This window comes from Loxodonta africana, chromosome 5 (genome assembly GCF_030014295.1).
Source record: "Loxodonta africana isolate mLoxAfr1 chromosome 5, mLoxAfr1.hap2, whole genome shotgun sequence".
Lineage (NCBI taxonomy): Eukaryota > Metazoa > Chordata > Mammalia > Proboscidea > Elephantidae > Loxodonta > Loxodonta africana.
The window spans coordinates 134,448,316-134,467,740 of record NC_087346.1 but is presented as its reverse complement, the minus strand read 5'-3'; the positions used below and the strand labels follow the sequence as shown (position 1 = coordinate 134,467,740).

The 19,425-nt window shown below is 40.6% G+C and overlaps 1 protein-coding gene across 9 annotated transcripts in view; it reads right to left on the bottom strand.

Moving 5' to 3' along the window:
- SEL1L3 (SEL1L family member 3) overlaps nucleotides 1-19,425 on the bottom strand; it is a 144,449-nt gene that overhangs the window by 13,067 nt on the left and 111,957 nt on the right. For 7 of the 9 annotated variants that reach the window (XM_064285989.1, XM_064285991.1, XM_064285990.1 and 4 more), the window contains 7 exons: nucleotides 18,027-18,110; nucleotides 8,411-8,501; nucleotides 8,192-8,276; nucleotides 6,741-6,850; nucleotides 1,565-1,692; nucleotides 278-380; nucleotides 122-194 (listed from right to left, as the gene is read on the bottom strand). In XM_064285989.1, the coding sequence (XP_064142059.1) occupies nucleotides 122-194; nucleotides 278-380; nucleotides 1,565-1,692; nucleotides 6,741-6,850; nucleotides 8,192-8,276; nucleotides 8,411-8,501; nucleotides 18,027-18,110 (674 nt within the window). Of the gene's footprint in view, nucleotides 1-121; nucleotides 195-277; nucleotides 381-1,564; nucleotides 1,693-6,740; nucleotides 6,851-8,191; nucleotides 8,277-8,410; nucleotides 8,502-18,026; nucleotides 18,111-19,425 lie in introns of those variants that run through there. The other 2 variants (XR_010322145.1, XM_064285995.1) reach the window with 2 other exon arrangements.

The window sequence follows — 19,425 nt, the reverse complement described above, 5'->3', positions numbered from 1 at the left end:
GTAAAACAGGGCAGTCTGCTTGCATTCCAGCTCTGACAGGCTTCACTGTATAATACTTCCAGTGGGGGAAGAAAAGAATGTCTACTTTTTTCTATTGCCTTTGCCTTTTATAATCCTTTACCTGAGACAGACTGGAAATACTGCACAGTCCAGGCGATCAATACGGACAGCAGGAAGGTCCCCAGAAAGTAGATCTGCAAACATCCGAAGCAAGTGTCAGATGACTGACAAAGGGCAAGGACCATGAAGGTAGGGCTAGGGAGGAGACAATACGTACCAGGGCAGAGTGCAGGAGGGTGCCCCAGACAAGCCGCAAGTGAAGGTAAAGCCAGGCCAGCGAGCAGGGACTGAAGGACTCCTCGTTACTGTGGCTCCAGCACCTTCGAACAAAGCACAGGGCGTCCTGATGATTAAGCTAAATGGGATGGCGTTACTCATGACTGATGTTTTAGCTCCTCAAACTCACATCCTTCTGCTTTTGGACAATAGAATGTACTTGAGGTGAGAAGCAAAGAAATGAAGCCAGTTCTAAGTGGTTTGGGCCCAAGCTGAAGTCCTAGGATCCCGGCAGAAATCTCAGAAAAGGGTCAGTCCTTTCCTTAACTAGGAGCCTGGGTGGCCCAAGCAGATTGTAATCGGCTGCAAAACTAAAGGTTGGCAGTTTGAACCCGCCCAGCTGTTCAGTGGAAGAAAGGCCTGGCAACCTGCTTCCATAAAGATTACAGCCAAGAAAATCCTATGGAGCAGGTCTAGCCTGTAACACATGGTGATGCCATGAGTCAAAACTGACTCAACGGCAATGGGTTGTTCTCCTGAGCTGAAACGTCAACAGTCCTGATACACACCACAACATGGATAAACTTTGAAAACATTATGCTGAGTGAAAGGACAATTACTGTTTGCGCTCATTAATAAGAAATAGCAAGAACAGGAAAATATATAGAAATAAGAGACTGATAGTGGTTACCAGGAGTGGGAAGGGGGAGGAAAGAGGGAGTTATTATTTAAGAAGCACTGAGTTTGTGTATGGTGATGGAAAATTTGGCAGTGGGTATTGGTGATGGTTGTACAGCCCGACTGACGGATATGGTTGGTCTCACTGAACTGTACTGTGAAAAATGTTGAATTGGCCAACATTGTATTATCTATATTTTTATGACAACAATAATAATAACAATAGGTCACGGAGGTCCCCCTGAAGCCTGGGGACTGACAGAGCAGTATTTCTGTCCCTGTGTCTGTCCAAAGTCCAGACGTAGAAACACCTACCTCCCTTCTTTCAGAAAAGCATAGTCTAATCGGACAAGTTATTTTTTCTACTCTTGTGGAAAAACTTGATCAGCACTTTAACTTCAGAACAAGCACGCTATATCTTAAGTCTCCGATACTAGAAAAGGGAAATCAATACGGGTTTGGCTGAGTGTTCTTTAATAGAACCAAATCCTCTGGCCTTTTTATAACAACTGGCATTACAAAATAAGGGTAGGGTTAACTTTAACCAAGAAGTAAATACCACCCTCTTCAATTCCCTCAGATTTCACAACACAGGAGGCTGTGAACTTACCTTTCGTATAGCTCCCGGAGAATGGAGAAATTACTAGAATATATGGTTGGGTCAATTTCTAAGAAATCCAAAATATGGTGTGGGATTGTAGCACCTTCCTCAATTAGCAGGGCCAGGTTAAAAAATCCCTAAAAACAAGCCACAAACCAAACTCATCAGCTCCTCATGATAAAACCCAGACACACACCCTTCATCCCATGTAAACTGTTACAACCTCTATATATTTTTTTCAATCCCTAGAGCCAGATGGTTTTGTCATCTTCACTGATGGATTGTTCTCCTAAATATACACATCTGAGAAATTTATTTGCAGGAGAGCCAGGAGGCTTTCAGAGAATGCTGGGTCCCATCTGCTCAGAAGCCAGTGAACTAGGAATCTGTCCTTTCCTGCTTACTCTCAAAACAGAACTCTCCAGAAAACGTGCCCTTGATATCAGCAACAAACCGAAATTCTGAGACAAGGAAATGCCCATCACTCACAGGCTATGCTCTAGGTCACCATCAGCATGTTGGAGCCCTGACTTGATGTGTTTGTAGTTGGGGGGCGGGTGGACATTCTAATATAGTATCTCCCTTATTTACAGAATAAAGTACAGGCACTTGTCTCAGCTTCCCTGCGGCAATGTGGAAAACTTCCTCTCGCGATTCCTCTTTGCACAGATTTCCAGTCCGGTATGTTTCCTTGAAGGAGCATTGGTGATTCAGTGGTAGAATTCTTACCGTCTGTGTGAGAGACCTGGGTTTGATTCCTGGCCAGTACACCTCCTGCACAGCTACCACCCATCTGTCAGTGGAGGCTTGAGTGTTGCTATGATGCTGAACAGATTTCAGCAGAGCTTTCAGACTAAGATGGCCTAGGAAGAAAGGCCTGGTGATCTACTTCTAAAAGATCAGCCAATGAAAACTCGATGGATCACAATGGTCCAATCTGAAACCGATCATAGGAATGACACAGAATGTTTTGCAAAGAGTTGCCATGAGTCGGGGACGACTTGATGGCAGCTAACAACCAACATTTGGTACTACCTTCTCCTTATACACCTTGTCCTTTGCACTCAGGGGTACAACCTGCCTTGTAGAGCTCTGAGGATTCAATAAAACAATATAGTTGGAGAACCTAAACACAGAGGTGCTTCGTAAAGGATGGATATTATTCTACTATCTGGGAGAGATACACTCTCCATCATGAACTGAACAAGTGGCCAGACGAAAAAACAAGCAAAACAAAACAAAACAAAAAAACAATGTCTTGCTTACCTTCAAAGAATCCATGGTCATGATTTAATGACTTATATCCTCCCTCTGACCTTTCCTTTCAATTGCCACTGACAATCTAAATGAGAATCATCACCCACTGGGTTGTACATCACCCAACACAGGTTGAATCTCACACCATTCTACACAACAACCATGAAAAAATACCAGTGACTAACATTTTCTGAGTGCTTGCTGTATGCTAGGCATTGAGGAGTTGCAAATGGTTTGCATTTTACTACTAACCTAAAAGTTGGTGGTTCGAACTCACCCAGCAGTACCGTGGAAGAAAGGCCTAGCCATTTCCTTCCATTATGATTACAGAAAACCCTGTGGAGCAATTCTACTCCGTAACACATGGGGTCTTCATGAGTCGGAATCGACTCAATGGCAACAAGTTCATTTCTTTTTGGGTTCTGCATTATAGGTATTTATTTAATCCTCATAACAACGAACTGAGAATATGTACTATTATCCTCCCCTATTTACAGATGAGAAAGCTGAGACACAAAGAGGTTAAGAAACTTGCCCAAAGTCACACAGCTTGAAAGTGGCAGAGCTGGGATTCAAACATAAGCAGACAGGGTTCAGAGTCTCAAATCTTAACCTCCAATATGCTGCCAAATAACCTCTAAATAGATTAAAGTATTAAGTACCTTTAAGATGCACACACACATATAACATCTGAAAATAGAATAGACTATTTCTCTACCCTTTCAAAGGAAAGTACTCGTAAAATTTAAAGCATTAAAAGAAAAAAAAATTACTATAAAAACTTGAAGTCTCTGATCAATGGACAAATAACAAGACTAAAATGAAAGGGAAGATACTAGAGGAATATTTATATGAAATGTGATAGCATAAGGTTCATTATCTACAGGGCAAATGTATTTTAAAAAAAAACTACTTATGTTTTAAATTTAAAACATGTACCAAAACCCCATTAGAAAAACAGACAAAGAACAAAAATAGAAAATTCACATAAAAGAATATACAAAAAATAAAATGTCATAAACAAGTATGACAAAAAACCAAACGCATTGCCATCAAGTCGATCCTGACTCATAGCAACCCTACGGGACAGAGTAGAACTGCCCCATAGCGTTTCCAAGGAGCACCTGGTGGATTTGAACTGCTGACCTTTGATTAGCAGCCATAGCACTTAACCACTGCGCCACCAGGGTTTCCATCCAGCCTTACTAGTAATCAAATAAATGCAACTTAAAAGAGTAAGTTATCAAGTTATAGTTATTCAATTAACAATATTAAATCATGAAAACACCCAGTGCTAAAAAGATTTCAGTCATCCTTCTATACTTATCCACTGCTTATAAGGTATTATTTGGAAAACTCATTAAGAAGGCAAATGAGCAGTATGTTATTATGCACCATAAACATATTTAGACTGTCTGATCCAGTAACAATATCCCTCAGATGATAAGAAAATTCTTCAAGTGAAGATCAAAGATAGAAATATAAAGACACTCCTGGTAGCATTATCTATAACTGCAACAAAATAGGAGAAAAATTCCAAGCCTTGCATGATAAGACTATAAGCTCCATGAAGGCAAGAACATTATCCATCTTTTTATCTTATGTCCCTACCACTAAGCAGTGTCTAAAACATGGTAGGATTGAATAAATATGTGTTCAATCAATGAATAAATTAACAAACGAAGGAATAAATGCTGACCAATTAGTAAAGTTTAAGTATGTCAGCTAAACAGAATATGGGGCAGTCATTAAGGGTAACAATTAAAGAGATTATGTAATAAAATGCACACAGTCCTACAATATGTAAGAGACAGATTTTAAAAGAAGCGTGCATATTATAGTTTATATTCCAAAAATTCATTTGCTGTTGGGTCAACTCCGACTCATAGCGACCCCACGTGTGTCAGAGTAGAACTGTGCTCCAAAGGATTTTCAATGGCTGATTTTTCGGAAGCAGATCTCCAGGCCTGTCTTCTGAGGTGGTTCTGTGTGGGCTCAAATCTCCACCCTTTCACTTAGCAGCCCAGTGCGCTAGCCATTTGTACCACCCATGAACTCCATAGTTTACATTACAGAGACACATCTGCCTGTGGGCAGGGACTAGAAGGGAACTTGATGACATTAAGAAATAAAAATCTCTGTCATGGAATAGTGGGTGCATTCTTTTTTTCCCCTTTTAAAATTGTCCTTTAATGTTTTTATTACATTATAAAAATATAATATATAAAAACCAGAATTGAGAAAGATAAAAATCAGAATTGAAAAAGAAATGGTCCAGGACTAATTCTGAATGACAGCAGACATCCTCTGTTGGAATTTGGCTCTACAGAAAATCTCTTTAGCACCAACCCCGCTTTTACTCCAGAAGAAATAATAATACAATAGATCATGTCCATTGAGTGTCCTGGCGCTGGGCTCAGATGTTACCCCAAACATAGGTGTACGTGTTATCCTCACAACCTATGAAGTCAATGCTATTATTATCCCCAGTTTGCAGACGAGAAAACAGACTTGAGATTAAGCAATTTGCCCATGTACAAATAGCTATGAAATGGTAAAGATGTGGGATTTTAACCAACGTAAATAACCACTCTGATATACCTCCTTAAAAAGACAAACAAAACTGAGGTAGGATGAACTTCAATTTTGCCTCATGATCAGATCCCACATTACAACACCAGAAAACATTGTAGATGAGGGTAACTATTCCACCTTCCAGCATGAAAATGACGCTGAGACCCTCATGGGAGAATTCCAAGTAATAAATGCAGAAGAAATGAGGGAAATAGAGAATCACCACAAGGATACCATGGTAATAATTGTCGCAGGCAAGATGTGCTGAAGGATAGTAATACTAGTGGGCAAAGGTTTGAGGAGAAACAGGGTATAGTCATGGACACAAAATGACTCCTTAAGATATCTATAAAATACAAAGAGAAACCACCTTAACCAAGCAATTGACATTACCCTCATTAGTAATAAAATACATTGACATCATGTACCCCAAAATGATACACTGAGAAAGACACATCACTTTTATGCTTTCCTTCCCCAAAATGCATAACCTTAATCTACTGATAAGAAAACAGCAGACAGACCCAAACTGAGGAACATTCTGACCAGTCCTCTTCAAAAGTATCAAGGTCATGAAAGGCAAGGAAAGACTGAAAAACTGTCACAGATTAGAGGTAACTAAGGACACATGAAAACTAAATGCAATATGAGATCCTAGATTGGATCCTGGCACAGAAAATGGGCATTAGTGGAAAAACTGGTGAAATCTGGAAACGGTCTGAATAGTCTCAATATTAATTTCTTAGTTTGATAATGGCCTTGTGGTTATACAAGATATTAACATTAGGGGAAGCCAGATAAAGGGTATATAGGAACTCTCTGTGCTATTTTTGCAACTTGTCTATAAATCTAAAATTATTTCAAAATAAAAAGCTTAAAAAAAAAAAAAACTAAAAGAAAGGTCTTGTCATTGACATATTGGCCTAACTGTACAAGCAAACCACTTCCCACTGTGGCCACATTTCTAATTTCTTGAGTTGCTGCTTGGTGAGTTAGTCTGATGGAATCTGACAAAGACCCATGGGCTTGGGCCCCAGAAGACCCAGGTTTAGGCTCTGATTATCTGGCTTTGGGCATCACCTTGTCAGAGTCTTGGTTTCTCAACTATAAAATGGGTACAATAATCCCCATGAGAATGGTATGTGGAGTCCAGTAGAGCCCAGTAGGCGCTCCCTAAAGGCTCGCCATTACAGCTAGTGTCCTCACAGTTGTTGTGAGGGTTGTGTGACAATGGATGAGAAATGACTTTGTAAACTGTGACGCACATGTAGATGGGAGGGCTTATTAGGACCTTGCAACCTCACAAATGGGCATCACCAAGAGCCGTTGTGTTGTTGTTGTTGTTGTTTGTTACCTGGGAGTCTCCGTCCAGTGCTGCTTGGGCATACATCTGCACAGACAACTCTAGGTCTTGTGACTGGTTTTGGTGGCCATAGTAGTAAAGGTCTCCCATTTTCAAATACGCTGCAGGAGAAAAAGCACAGGTCCATTTATCAAGTGGTTTTATTTCAGACTGACATTTTAAATTATTGGCCCCTGAGCGTGACTGAGAGTTTTTCTTATCAGTCTCTGAATACGGAACATTTTTATGTTTTCTCGGTGCATTGAGAGAGAGAGAGAGAAAGGCTTTTGCCCTGAGCACGTGTTTCTCGACACGTTTTCTAGTTTTGTTGGGCACCAAAAAAAAAAAACCAGCTCTCTTAAATGGGTCTCTTGGTGAAGATCTCAGTGTATCAACCCCACAGACCAACCAGCCAAGATTATTTATGGCACTTTATTCCTCGTCTGAAATTTTGCTGCTCACATTTGATGTCTGGCTATTTTTTTACTCTGCTTGAGCCATTCTTTAATTTTTCCTCTGAAGAAAAACTTACGTTTAAGAATCAATGTTTCGGGAGTCCCTGGGTGGTATAAGAATTGACGTGCTCGGTTGCTAACTGAAAGGTTGATGGTTTGAGTCCACCCAGAGGCACCTTGGAAGAAAAGCCTGGTAATCTATTTCCAAAAATCAGCCATTGAAAACCGTATGGAACACAGTTCCACTCTGACACACATGGGGGCTCCATGAGTCAGAACTGCCTCAATGGCAACTAGTTTATTAATATCAGTCAATGTTCTATCAGGAAAACAGAATCCATGTCAGGTAGTTCAAAAGAGGGCAGGTTACCAGGCTATTGGAAGAAAGAGCTGAAAAGGCAAATGGGAAACAGTAGGCCACCCAGAGATGGGCAATGCAGGCAGCTACTACCACCTCTAGGGCTGAGGAGAAGGAGGGATAGAGGTTAGTCATGATGTTACCAGAGCCGGGAGCCTGGGGGGAGCCAGGACCATAGAGGGTGGACTTGCAGGAAGGGCTGGAACCATTATCCTCCTACCCCGCAATCTCCTGCCCTCGTGTCCCATCCCTGAAACTAACCAGAAGGCCACAGACAGGGCAGTTTGGGAACTGTAGTTCCTGGGGTTCAGCCCCCTCCCATTCAAAGCAGAACAGAGGAAGTCAGGGAATACATCTGAGGGCAAAAGGGGAGTGACTGGCCCAGGAAATCTCTCCATAGTAGTAGCTCTCTTTTGTATTCTCATTTAATCTGCAGAAATGTTGGGTCCAAGTTTAGGGCAGATGACGAGAAGTACATTGCATGAAGCTGAGTGCAGAGTTTTAACCGTGATCTTAAGAGCAGAGATTTTCACTCTCTTTCCTAATTGTTGAGAAATATCACACTTCACACAAAGCTGTGAGACATTCCCTGTTACCACAGATCAAAAGCCTCCAGTGCTTCAATTTAGCACCTGTTTTTCTATACATACCAAATGAAGGAGCATCGATTTGAGAAACAGAGAAATTATAGTATCTCCAAACACAATTAACAGCCAAGTATCTCCTGGCCAGGTCCTAAGTGGGCAAAAGGAGAAGAAAAAGTTAATTCATTCATATTTTGGCCAAGTGACGAATTTTACCTCCATAAAATCCAATTCATCATCCTTAATCTTCAAACTTCTACTTGGTGAAATTATACATTTACTTACCGGCCTCTCCTCACAGATGTGTGCTAAATTTGTCTGTGACACTTCAATTCCAGTTTCTGCTGCTAAAACATAATACAGCAAAGCCTCGTGCCTAAAAATAGATGATTAATAATAAATTTCATATAGTGGCTCTTACTAATATTCACAGAGGGCTTTATATTCAAACACAAGAGGGCACAAAATAAGCAGTTTTTTAAAAAACCACAAATTCATGAGTTTTTTTTTTTTTTTTAAATACTGTTGTAAAAATACTGCAGGCACTGATTTATTTTCTATCTTAAAGGCTGAACTCGCAGATAAGGTTGGGGAGCTAGTTGATGCAACAGCTACCTCTACTGGCTGAATGGTGTGGAGAATGCTGGCTGGGAGGTGGCTATTAGTCTTTGCTCCTTGAATACTTCCATCCTCGCTAGAAGGAGGTAAGTGGTATTAAGAAAAACACCCTGTGTCATCGTCTGGGGTCTTAAAAGCCTGTGTGTGGCCATCTAAGATATTCCACTGGCATCACCCCTCTGGGAGCAAGGAAGAGTGAAGAAAACTGAAGACACAAGGCAAAGATTAGTCCAAAGGACTAAGGGACCACAACTAAAACGGCAGCCACCGTCTGAGTCCAGTACATCTAGGTGGTGCCTGGCTACCACCACTGACTGTTCTGACAGGGATCACAATCGAGGGTCCTGGGCAGAGCTGCAGAAAGATATAGAACAAAGCTCTAACTCACAAAAAAAAAAAAAAAAAGACTAGACTTACTACACTGACAGAGACTGGAGAAAGCCCAAGAGTGTGGTCCCCGACACCTTTTTAGCTCAGTGATAAAGTCATTCCTGAGGTCCATCCTTCAGCCAAAGATTAGACAGGCCCATAAAACAAAATGAGACTAAAGGGGCATACCAGTCCAGGGGCAAGGACTAAAGGCAAGAGGGGACAGGAAAGCTGGTAACAGGGAACCCAAGGTTGAGAAGGGAGAGTGTTGACACGTTGTGGGGTTGTTAACCAATGTCATAAAACAATATGTATATTAACTGTTTAATGAGAAGCTAGTTTGTTCTATAAACCCTCATCTAAAGTACAAGAAAAAATAGAAGTTTTAAGAACCAAAAAATAATAATAATAAATATGTTGTGTCTACAATTAAAAAAAAGAAAAACACCCTGTGCATTAGAGCCCTCTGTTTTGTGACAGGTTTTATGGGGCTCTGGATTCTAAGCAAGCTTAATTAAAGCTGAGCTTCTGGAGTGCATCAGAAGTTTGGCAGAGGAGAGGCAGTTTATAAGGGGCTTTGATACGAATGGCTGAAATACATGAAAAAATGAATGTTTGACATTTATTTATTTATGAAAAAATAAATGTTTGACAACAATAGTAATTGAATTGTCAAAAACATTGAGAGACCACTTTTCATCTGTTGAGAGATTGGCAGAAAATTCATGAGGAGCATCAGCAAGGCTGTGGAGGGATGAACACGCTCCTAGAAGCATTGCTAGAGGGACAGCCAATTAATGCAATGGTTCTGGAGGACAACGTGGCCACAGCCATGTCAGCAGTGCTATGCATGAGCACACCATTTGGCTCAATAATTCTCTCTTGTGGAGGTTTACTCTAAAGAACAATTAGAGACAAGTGCAAAGATTCTGTTGCCCAGGAGTTCGTGGTTGAGCTGTGCATACGAACAAAAGGTTGGAAACAACTCTAACATGTGAACATCAGTGACTAGTTAAATTAGCCTGTGGTGCAGATGCTTTCCGATGTGGCTATTAAAAATGTTGTGGCAGAATATTCAAAAACATACAAAGATGTTTATGCAAAAATCTCCATTTGGTGAAAAAAAATCTGGTTATAAAACAGTGCCATCCCATTTTTATAAAACAAAGATAAAATGGAATACACACGTGTACACAAGACACACATACAAATATATGCAGAGAAAAAAAAAAAAACTCAAAAAATGATCTTCCAAAATGCTAACAGCATTTATCTCTGTGTGGTGTGAATGCAAGTAATTTTTTTCTTCTTTGTACTTACTCTGATTTCTGAAATTCTCTGTGTTACCCAGTTTATGGGTAAAAATCGATTTTAACTATAAATAGTTGCTTCTAAAGCTTATTTTTCATTTTAAGTAGTTGACCTTAACAATTCTTTCTTACTTTTAGTCCCATCCAGAAACTGGTTTAGGAAAGGGTCGGGGAAGGTTGGGTAAGAAAATTCTGAAATCATCAACTGCTAAAGGCAGCTTCTGGCAAAGCAAAGAGACAAAGAGCGGTGCTTGGGGGTGAAATTGGGACAGCAAGACCTTCAGTTAGACACGGCTGCTGAGCGAGCTGATTCTTAGCCTCCTAGACATCTAAGGCAGCTGACCAATTAGCCATGACTCATGCTAAAAGAGAGAGGAGGCCGGTTAAGCAGAGTCTCAAACAAGTAGCAGCCGCAACAACACAAAAGATGCCTATAAGTTTTCCAAAAGAGCCTGCAGAAACAGGTTTGTTGCAAGAATACTCAGTGCAGACCCAAGACCCCCAGATAGAGGCCATGCAAGAGAGGCCAGCAGAAAGTCCCCATCATTCTGCAGTATGGTTCCATTCCAAAGGTGCTGTCATCTCAAGTTTCTTCAGAGATACTCAGGCTTACACCACTAGCTCAGTTTCCCCCGGGGTTGAATGGAGGAGGAGATGGTATAGACCACCTTTCAGGATATACCACCCAAGGTCACTGGAATGTGGCTCATGTTATCAAAATATAATAAAATGAGTTTTTCTTGAGCAGCAGAAAATCAGTAGGGCTGGCTGTTAGAATTTGGGGGTCCCATGCGGTTGATACTCCCTGTAAGAATAGAGTCAATATGATAAATTTTATAAAGACAATATCTTGTCTCTAAAGTTACCTTGGTGGTGGGGGAAGGAAAGGAGAAACAACTTTATGTAAGACTTCCATTGTCCAATTATTGTATAAACTGGAAAAAAAAATCTCATATAATTCTTAAGTATTTCCTTTGAGGAAGCACTGAAATCCATCAAAAAAAATGTTGAAAAACATTATGTCAATAGGAGTACTGAATAGAAATCCACCTCTGTTATGGATTGAATTGTGTCCCCCCAAAATATCTGTCAACTTGGCTAGGTTATGATTCCCAGTATCACGTGATTGTCCATCATTTTGTCATCTGATGTGATTTCCCTATATGTTGTAAATCCTATCATTATGATGTAACGAGATGGATTAGTGGCAGTTATACTGATGAGATCTACAAGATTAGGTAGTATCTTAAGCCAATCTCTTTTGAGATATAAAAGAGAGAAGCAAGCAGAGAGACGTGGGGACTTCATACCACCATGAAAGCAGTTCCAGGAACAGAGCACGTCCTTTGGACCTGAGGTTCCTGCACTGAGATGCTCCCAGACCAAGGGAAGACTGATGACAAGGACCTTCCTCCAGAGCCGACAGAGAGAGAAAACCTTCCCCTGGAGTTGGCGCCCTGAATTTGGACTTCTAGACTACTGGACTGTGAGAGAATAAACTTCTCTTTGTTAAAGCCATCCACTTGTGGTATTTCTGTTATAACAGCACTAGATGACTAAGACAACCTCCATCTTCCATTTTTGGGGACTAGTCATCAGATGCCCAGGCATTCTGATGCCACCAGTGTCCATTTTCAGATATTGAAGAGGTGAACTACAGGATGGGGTTAGAACACTCAACACCAGATTTTGTCAGCTCATTAAAACTTCTGAAATACCACACTCACTAAGCCTCCCAGCAGCTTTGCTATTACTTAACTGTTTCAACAGAGACCATGTGAAAGTGTGTATTAATTACAGATATTTCTATACTTAGATTCATGAACAAATATTTACCGAGCACTTGGTATATAAAAAAAAAAAAAAAAAAAAATTTTTTTTTTTTTTTTGGTATATGCAAGAAGCTCAAAGACAAGCCACGAAACTGTCCTGTCCTTCCATGAATTTCCTCAAGGTTTAGGAAGCACACCAGAGCTCTGAGCTTTATTTCCAATGCACCAACCCTGGGTTCATGTTCCAAGACAGTGGAGGCTTGCATGTTGCTGAAAAGATTTAAGTGGAACTTCCAGACCAAGACGGACAAGGGCTTGGATAAGGACTGTTCCAAGACAATTATTCTGACAGAAATGGAGTGGGAGTTGTGGAAAGGAAGGAATTTAGAGAAAATAAATAGTTTAGGGCACAAACAGTTAAGCGCTTGGCTACTAACTGAAAGATTTGTGGTTTGAATTCACCCAGAGGTGCCTTGAAAGAATGGCCTGGTGACCTACTTCCGAAAGAACACAGCCTTTGAAAACCCTATGGAGCATAGTTCTACTCTGACACACATAGGGTTGCCATGAGTTGGATGGGAATTGATTTGGTTTTTAAAAGGGAACTGTGGGACATTTATAGTTCAGTAGTAGAAATCTTGCCTTCCATATAGGAGACGCAGGTTCAATTCCTGGCCAATACACCTCATGCTCAGCTATCACTAATCTGTCGGTGGAGGCCTGCGTGTTGCTGTGACGCTGAACAGGTTTCAGCGGAGCTTCCAGATCAAGACAGACTAGGAAGAAAGGCCTGGTGATCTACTTCCAAATCTCAGCCAATGAACACCCTGTGGATCACAACGGTCAGGTCCACAATTGATTCTGGGGATGGCACGGTACCAGGCAGTATTTTGTTCTGTTGTGCATGGGGCCATCATGAGTCTGGGGACCACTCGATGGCAGCTAATAATAACAACAAAGCCAAATTGTTCTAAGACAGTCATTCTGTCAGAAATGGGGTGGGGTTGTGGAGAAGAGGAGACTTAGAGAAAAGAAATAGTTTAGGAGCATATTTGCTCCCCATTTTAGATGTGGCTCATAAATTTACAGAGTTTTATGATGATACCTCTTAATAATCAATTCTTTGGCTGCTTGCTTTGCATTGTGAAATTGAGTATATCAAGCATTTCTTCCAAGCAATTGTATTATATTTTCCTGTGCTCTTTTCTGCCAACGACTTAAGCAGCTCAGATTGGAAGGATGAAAAAAAGCCTGGGGTCTCAGTGGAATTCAGGACCCTTGCTCTTTGGCAAAAAGGTGAATCTCTTTCAACTGGAACTTTGCATGCCTACTTGTCTTGCCTCAAGCCTATCATAAATCTGGCTAGCCTCCTGGGTTAAGTATTTTGGGTATATGTAAAACAAAGGACAATAAACACAAAGTTCACATAGTTTGCAGCTAAAAGACATGTAGGGATAACATGGAGAGAAATGAAACATGACAGCTGGGCTTTCCTTCACTAACTTCTCAGGGTGTCCAAGCACAGCCTGAGGCATGGCAACATTATCGTCCGTATGATGCCGATGCAGCAAAAAGTCCTTTTCTCAATCACGTGCCGCTTTTAAACTATCCCACATAAATCTTGGAACAACACAGCAAAGCACAAACTCATCAAACTGACACATGTAATTTGAAAATAAGGTCCAGAATATATTCACTTGCACAAAATGAAAAAAGGGGGCGAACGTGGGACATTGATGATTTAGTTCTATTACGGCAATATGGGTTGTACCAAGAGTCGTCACACTGTGGTATGGGGAGGGCGGCTGACATATATTTCCGATTTAACCCCTGGGGAGGGGTTGGAGGCCTGAAGAACAGGAGGAGATGGAAGTACTTCGCTTCAAACATATTTTGGCCAAGATTTTCTCATTGTAATGGATACTGTATGTTTCTTCCTCTTGACACCGAGAGGCCTCAAATCCAGACTGAGACTTATCTTTAAAGATACCCAGCATCAAAGAGTTGGCCAGGATGTAGAGTAAGGGAAATGTGTACATGGCTGACAGACAGTCACCAAGAACCAAAACTTGTTGGCATCGAGTCGATTCCGACTCATGGCCACCTGATAGGGCAGGGTAGGACAGCAGAGTACATTGGCAAAAAATCATCTAGGAAAACAATTGGCATTATCTTGTCAAGTTGGACATGCCCCCACTCTGTGGCCCAGCCACCCCATTCCTGAGCTTATATTGTAGAGAAACAATTCTTACGTGTGCCAGGAGATACATAAAAAGTGTGCAGGCCACTTTGTTCTTAAAGAAAAATGGGAAACAAGCAAATATCCATTATCATGAGAATTTATAAGTAAGTCGTGATATATGGCATTAGGGAAAACGGAATGATCTATAGATACGTGCAACGAAATGTATGAATCTTAGAAACAAATGCTAAGAAAGCAGATGAAGGATTATATATAATAACAGAAAGCTCAGAAACAAGCCAAACTAACTCTATTGCTTAGGAATATATTCATATACAAGAAAACTATACGGAAAGCAAAGGTCCCTGGGTAGTGTAAATGGTTTGTACTTGACTACTAACCTAAAGGTTGGTGGTTCGAACCCACCTAGCAGCACCATGGAAGAAAGGCCGGGCGATCTGCTTCTGCAAAGAGTACAGCCAAGGAAACCCTATGGAGCTCAGTTCTACTCTGTAACACATGGGGTCACCATGTGTCAGAGTCGACTCAATGGCAATGGATTTTTATAAAGAAAGCAAAGGGCGGATCAACAATAAGACTCAGGATAGCGGTTACTTCCAGGTACTGGGGACGGTGGCGGGATGTAGTCTAGGAGGCAAATGCAGGGAGCTTCAACAGGACTGGCAATGTGCACTTTCTTAGGCTTAAATGTTCATTTTATTGTTACTCATTAGAACTTCCATATACATCATATATGCTTTCATATGTATCAACTATTATATGGTAAGAGAAAACAACTGGCTCATGCCACATTCCCTGTTCAAATCCTCAGGCATTTTTCCTTGATTCTAAACTACCTCCCCCTTTCAGTCTCTCCCTTCTCTATGTCATCACACACACTATTTGGTTAACCCAAAACCAATCCCGTTGCTGCCAAGTTGATTTCAATTCAGAGCGACCCTATGATGACCCTATAGAACAGAGTAGAACTGCCCCATGGGGTTTCCAAGGAGCAGCTAGTGGATCTGAATAGCTGACCTTTTGGTTAGCAGCTAAGCTCTTAACCACTGCGCCACCAGGGCTCTGCTGTTTGATTAAATATCTCAAAACCCAATTCTGTCATGTCACCACCCTCTCCAAAACTGTCAACGGCTGCTCACTGCTTCTCAAATTAACTAAAAAGTGTGTAGCCTGTGTTCACATGCTCCACAAAGTAGCACCTCTTCGGTCTTGCTGTGTATCACTCTACTTGTTTCCTGGACTTACCTACAATTTTCCCCTTTGCTTTTGTTTCTGCAAGTTCCTTCCATGGAAAAGCTGTTACCTGCTTGGCTAAGTAGGAATTATAGAATTCTTCAAGGCTGTATTATCTGCTACCTCATCATGAAGGTTGCCCTAAGCCCCAAACCCGATAGCGCCTTTCCTCCTCAGAATCCCCAATGTTCTTTACATACTGTTCATGGCCCTTGAGTTATGGTCATTTGGTCTATTTGCCTTAGTTCATTCATTCTGTGGTTTCTGAGTGCTCACTAGGTGCCACCATGTACTGGGCACTGGGATACAAGTCACTGGGCAATCAACGAATAAAGAGCGATTGCATGGAAGAACTAAACGGAGTAAGGAATTAGTGGGCAGGAATTAGGCAGCTCTTCTAGGAGCCCTGGTAGCACAATGGCTAAGACCTCGGCTGCTAACCAAAAGGCCGGCAGTTCAAATCCACCAGCTGCTCCTTGGAAACCATACTCTGTCCTGTAGGGTTGCTATGAGTTGGAACTGACTCAACAGCAACAGGTTCTAGGCAGAGGGAACAGCAAAGGCCCAAAGGCCAGACAAATGAGAAACTCCAGGTAGTTCAGCATGAAGGAAGAGATGAGGCAGCAAAGTCCCTGAAGAGACGGTGAGCCCTACTTGTAGCATCCCCTACAGCTTTATGTCAAGGTACTCTGCATTTACATGTCCTCAGTATTCAAGCGTACAAGTGATGTGTACAAGTATTCAGTACTGAACAAAATTAAAACTCAATGTAGAAAGCACTTTAGTCTTCGCCCACTGCCATTAGCCCAGCCTCAAAAAATTCCACGTTGTGGCTGCGTATAATAAGGAGAGCAGGGCAGGCGAAGTATTAACAAAGACACTCTCTTTACGGGAAAAACAGTGTCAGCTATCTTGGTGGAGGATATTTACAGACATGCTCTCCCTTTGGGAAACTCCTACATATAAACCCCTTGCTAAATGATTGCTTAATTTACTCTAAGAAGCTTGTAGGGGGCAGAGGGTAGTAGACTTGGAGGGTGAGAAACAGAATAATTTAAAATCAAATTTGGGTGTTTTGTGAGTTGATGCTCAAAACACGAGAAAAGTCGTAGGGTGTATCAGTGGGAAAACAGTACTTTAACCAAATTTCCTTTCCTGTTGTGCAAAGTGTGGCCACTGATAATACATGTTCACAGAATGATAATAACAATAAATATTTCTTGTTGAAATGGCAAATGTTTTGATACATACATATTTATCACAATAAAAAAAAATTTACCTAAAAATAAAAGGAATGGCACAACCATGGCTATTCATGAAAAAAGTTAAAACAAGATTATGTTAAAGTAATAAACATTTCTCTATTGTGCTTTTTCACTTAGATCATTTCCCTTGCATTCTCTGATTAAGATTCTTGCTCATTACTATGCTTTTGGTTGCCTGTGTACCAGTGGACCAAAGGAGAAAATGGTATCCTTTTGACTTATATTTTAATTTTTAATTAAGGTTCATATCAGAGTGTGATTGATGCTAGGTCTGGTCTAATGTCTTTGAGGCAGTGGACCAATGGGATACGTGCTGATTTGCGTATCTTTCTTAGTTATTACTGAACTACCCAAATCATTTAGGCAATCAACCAGCCAAGAAAATGTTGCCCATGAGAAAACTAAGATGGAGTGCAAGGACTGGCAGAAGAAGAAAAAAAAAAAAAAAAGAAGTCAAGTAAAGCCTGAAGAGATGTTTCCTTACTGGTAAAATCAGCAAGAGATAACAAACAGGGGTATTTGTAAGTCCTCATGTTCTGTCCCATCCATGTACTATAGGATGAGATTTACTAACTCTATCAGAAGAAGACTGGAAAGAAGGGGAGTCTGGCTGCAACGCTGAAGGTCTAGTGAGTAAGCTCCAGCAATCCCAGGCTTGTGGACACGGAAGATGCAGTAAAATATCTATGGAAGGATGTAGCCTAATCCCTAAACGTGTTGGTCTCTCTTCTTCCTGTAAAAAAGGTGAAAACTCTGGACTTTCTGTGGCCTGGCAGAAGGTCTCAGCTGAGGTCTCCTTTGCTGTCTCCAGCCTCCAAAACCAAGAGGGACAAGCTTGCAGGGAAGAGAAATCATCGTATTTGTGCGTGTGTCTCTCAACTTGATCAATGTGGATGCTTCCCTCCCCAGTCTGCCAGAGAACTAATTCTTGTGTATAATTAAACATGGAAATGTTATGTTTGCCAATCAACAGCAAATCAGTTCCTGATACTCTGAATATCATTACTAGGAAGGCGTGATTTCTCTGCAAATTGCTTTTCTGGTTGCATTTTAAGACTCCATCTCATAAGACTATACTGACAGAAAGATAAGGGCTGAGAAAGTTTGCTCTGATGTGGGTCCCAAGCTTACCATGAGCCTTCCAGGTAGGCGTTGAGGCCTTTGCGAATGACATGGCCCAGGTAGCCATTTTTCTCAGCTACATGCTTTGCCCATCTGAAAAAGAAAGAGGAAAGAAAATATGCAAACTGTGGCAAATTAAATAATCGCCTTTTTCTTCATGCGATCACAATAAATCCCACTTGGGGAATATTTTGCTTGTTAGAATTTTTATAGAGCAACAAACTAGAACTCAATGTTAAGAAGATAAAGCAAGATGCATTTTGAGAGCTCTACATTCAGTGTCCTTTCTTGTGAATGCTTAGAAGTTGTTATTTACGGAAACAAAGAGTACGTAAGTCACATACTGAAAAACACCCACCCAAATGAAACAATATATTTTTTCCATGAATTCTAATACTCTCTACATTAAAACATGTTTACTGTTTATAAAGTTTCATGTATTTTGTTTCTGTCCCCTAATTTACTCTAGAGGTGTTTGCTAATAATGAACTAGTCTTCTATAATCTTTACAACCACTAAAATACTGTAACAATGTATACATAATGAGCTAATAGAAGGAAGAAATAGAATGATTTTTAAAAAATACCTGATTAATACAAAAGAAGAGCAAGGAGGAGAAAAAAGGAACAAAGAACAGATAGGACAAATGGAAAATAAACAGTAAAATGGTACTTTTAAAATCAAATATTTTCATAATTACATTAAATGCAAACAGACTAAATACCCCCAAATAAAAGACTAGCATTGTCCCTCATAGTGGGAGATTTTAACACACCTCAACAAATTTCAAAGGACTGAAGTCATTCAGAATATGTTCTCTGATCACAGTGGAATTAAACTAGAATTAATTAACAAAGAATAACAAGAATATCCAAGAAAAATATTAATATTCACATTATTCTATTCTATTCAATGATAAAAAGCCATAAGTCAGTTCGAGTCAAGTTTTGTCACTGAGTTCAGGTCAGGATGGGTTTGCAAACAAATGTCTTACGAAAAACAACTTTTTGGAGAGGCAGACTATAGGTGTAAAGGTGATCTAAAGCATCAGTCTGCAAACATTTTTTCTGTAATGGGCAAGATAGTAAATATTTTCAGCTTTGCGGGCCACGTATGGTCTCTGTTACATATTACTCCTGTATATTTGTTTGCTTGTTTGTTCTACAACATTTTAAAACTGTAAAGTCCTTGGGTGGTGCAAATGGCTGCTGTGCTCAGCTGCTAACCAAAAGGTTGGAGGTTCAAATCCACCCACAGGCACTTGGGAAGAAAGGCCTGATGATCTACTTCTGAAAAACCAGCCATGGAAAACCCAACGGCGCAGAGTTCTACTCTGTCGCACATGGATTCGTCATGAATCAGAATCAACTCAATGGCAACTGGTTTGGTTTTTGGTTAAAAATGTAAA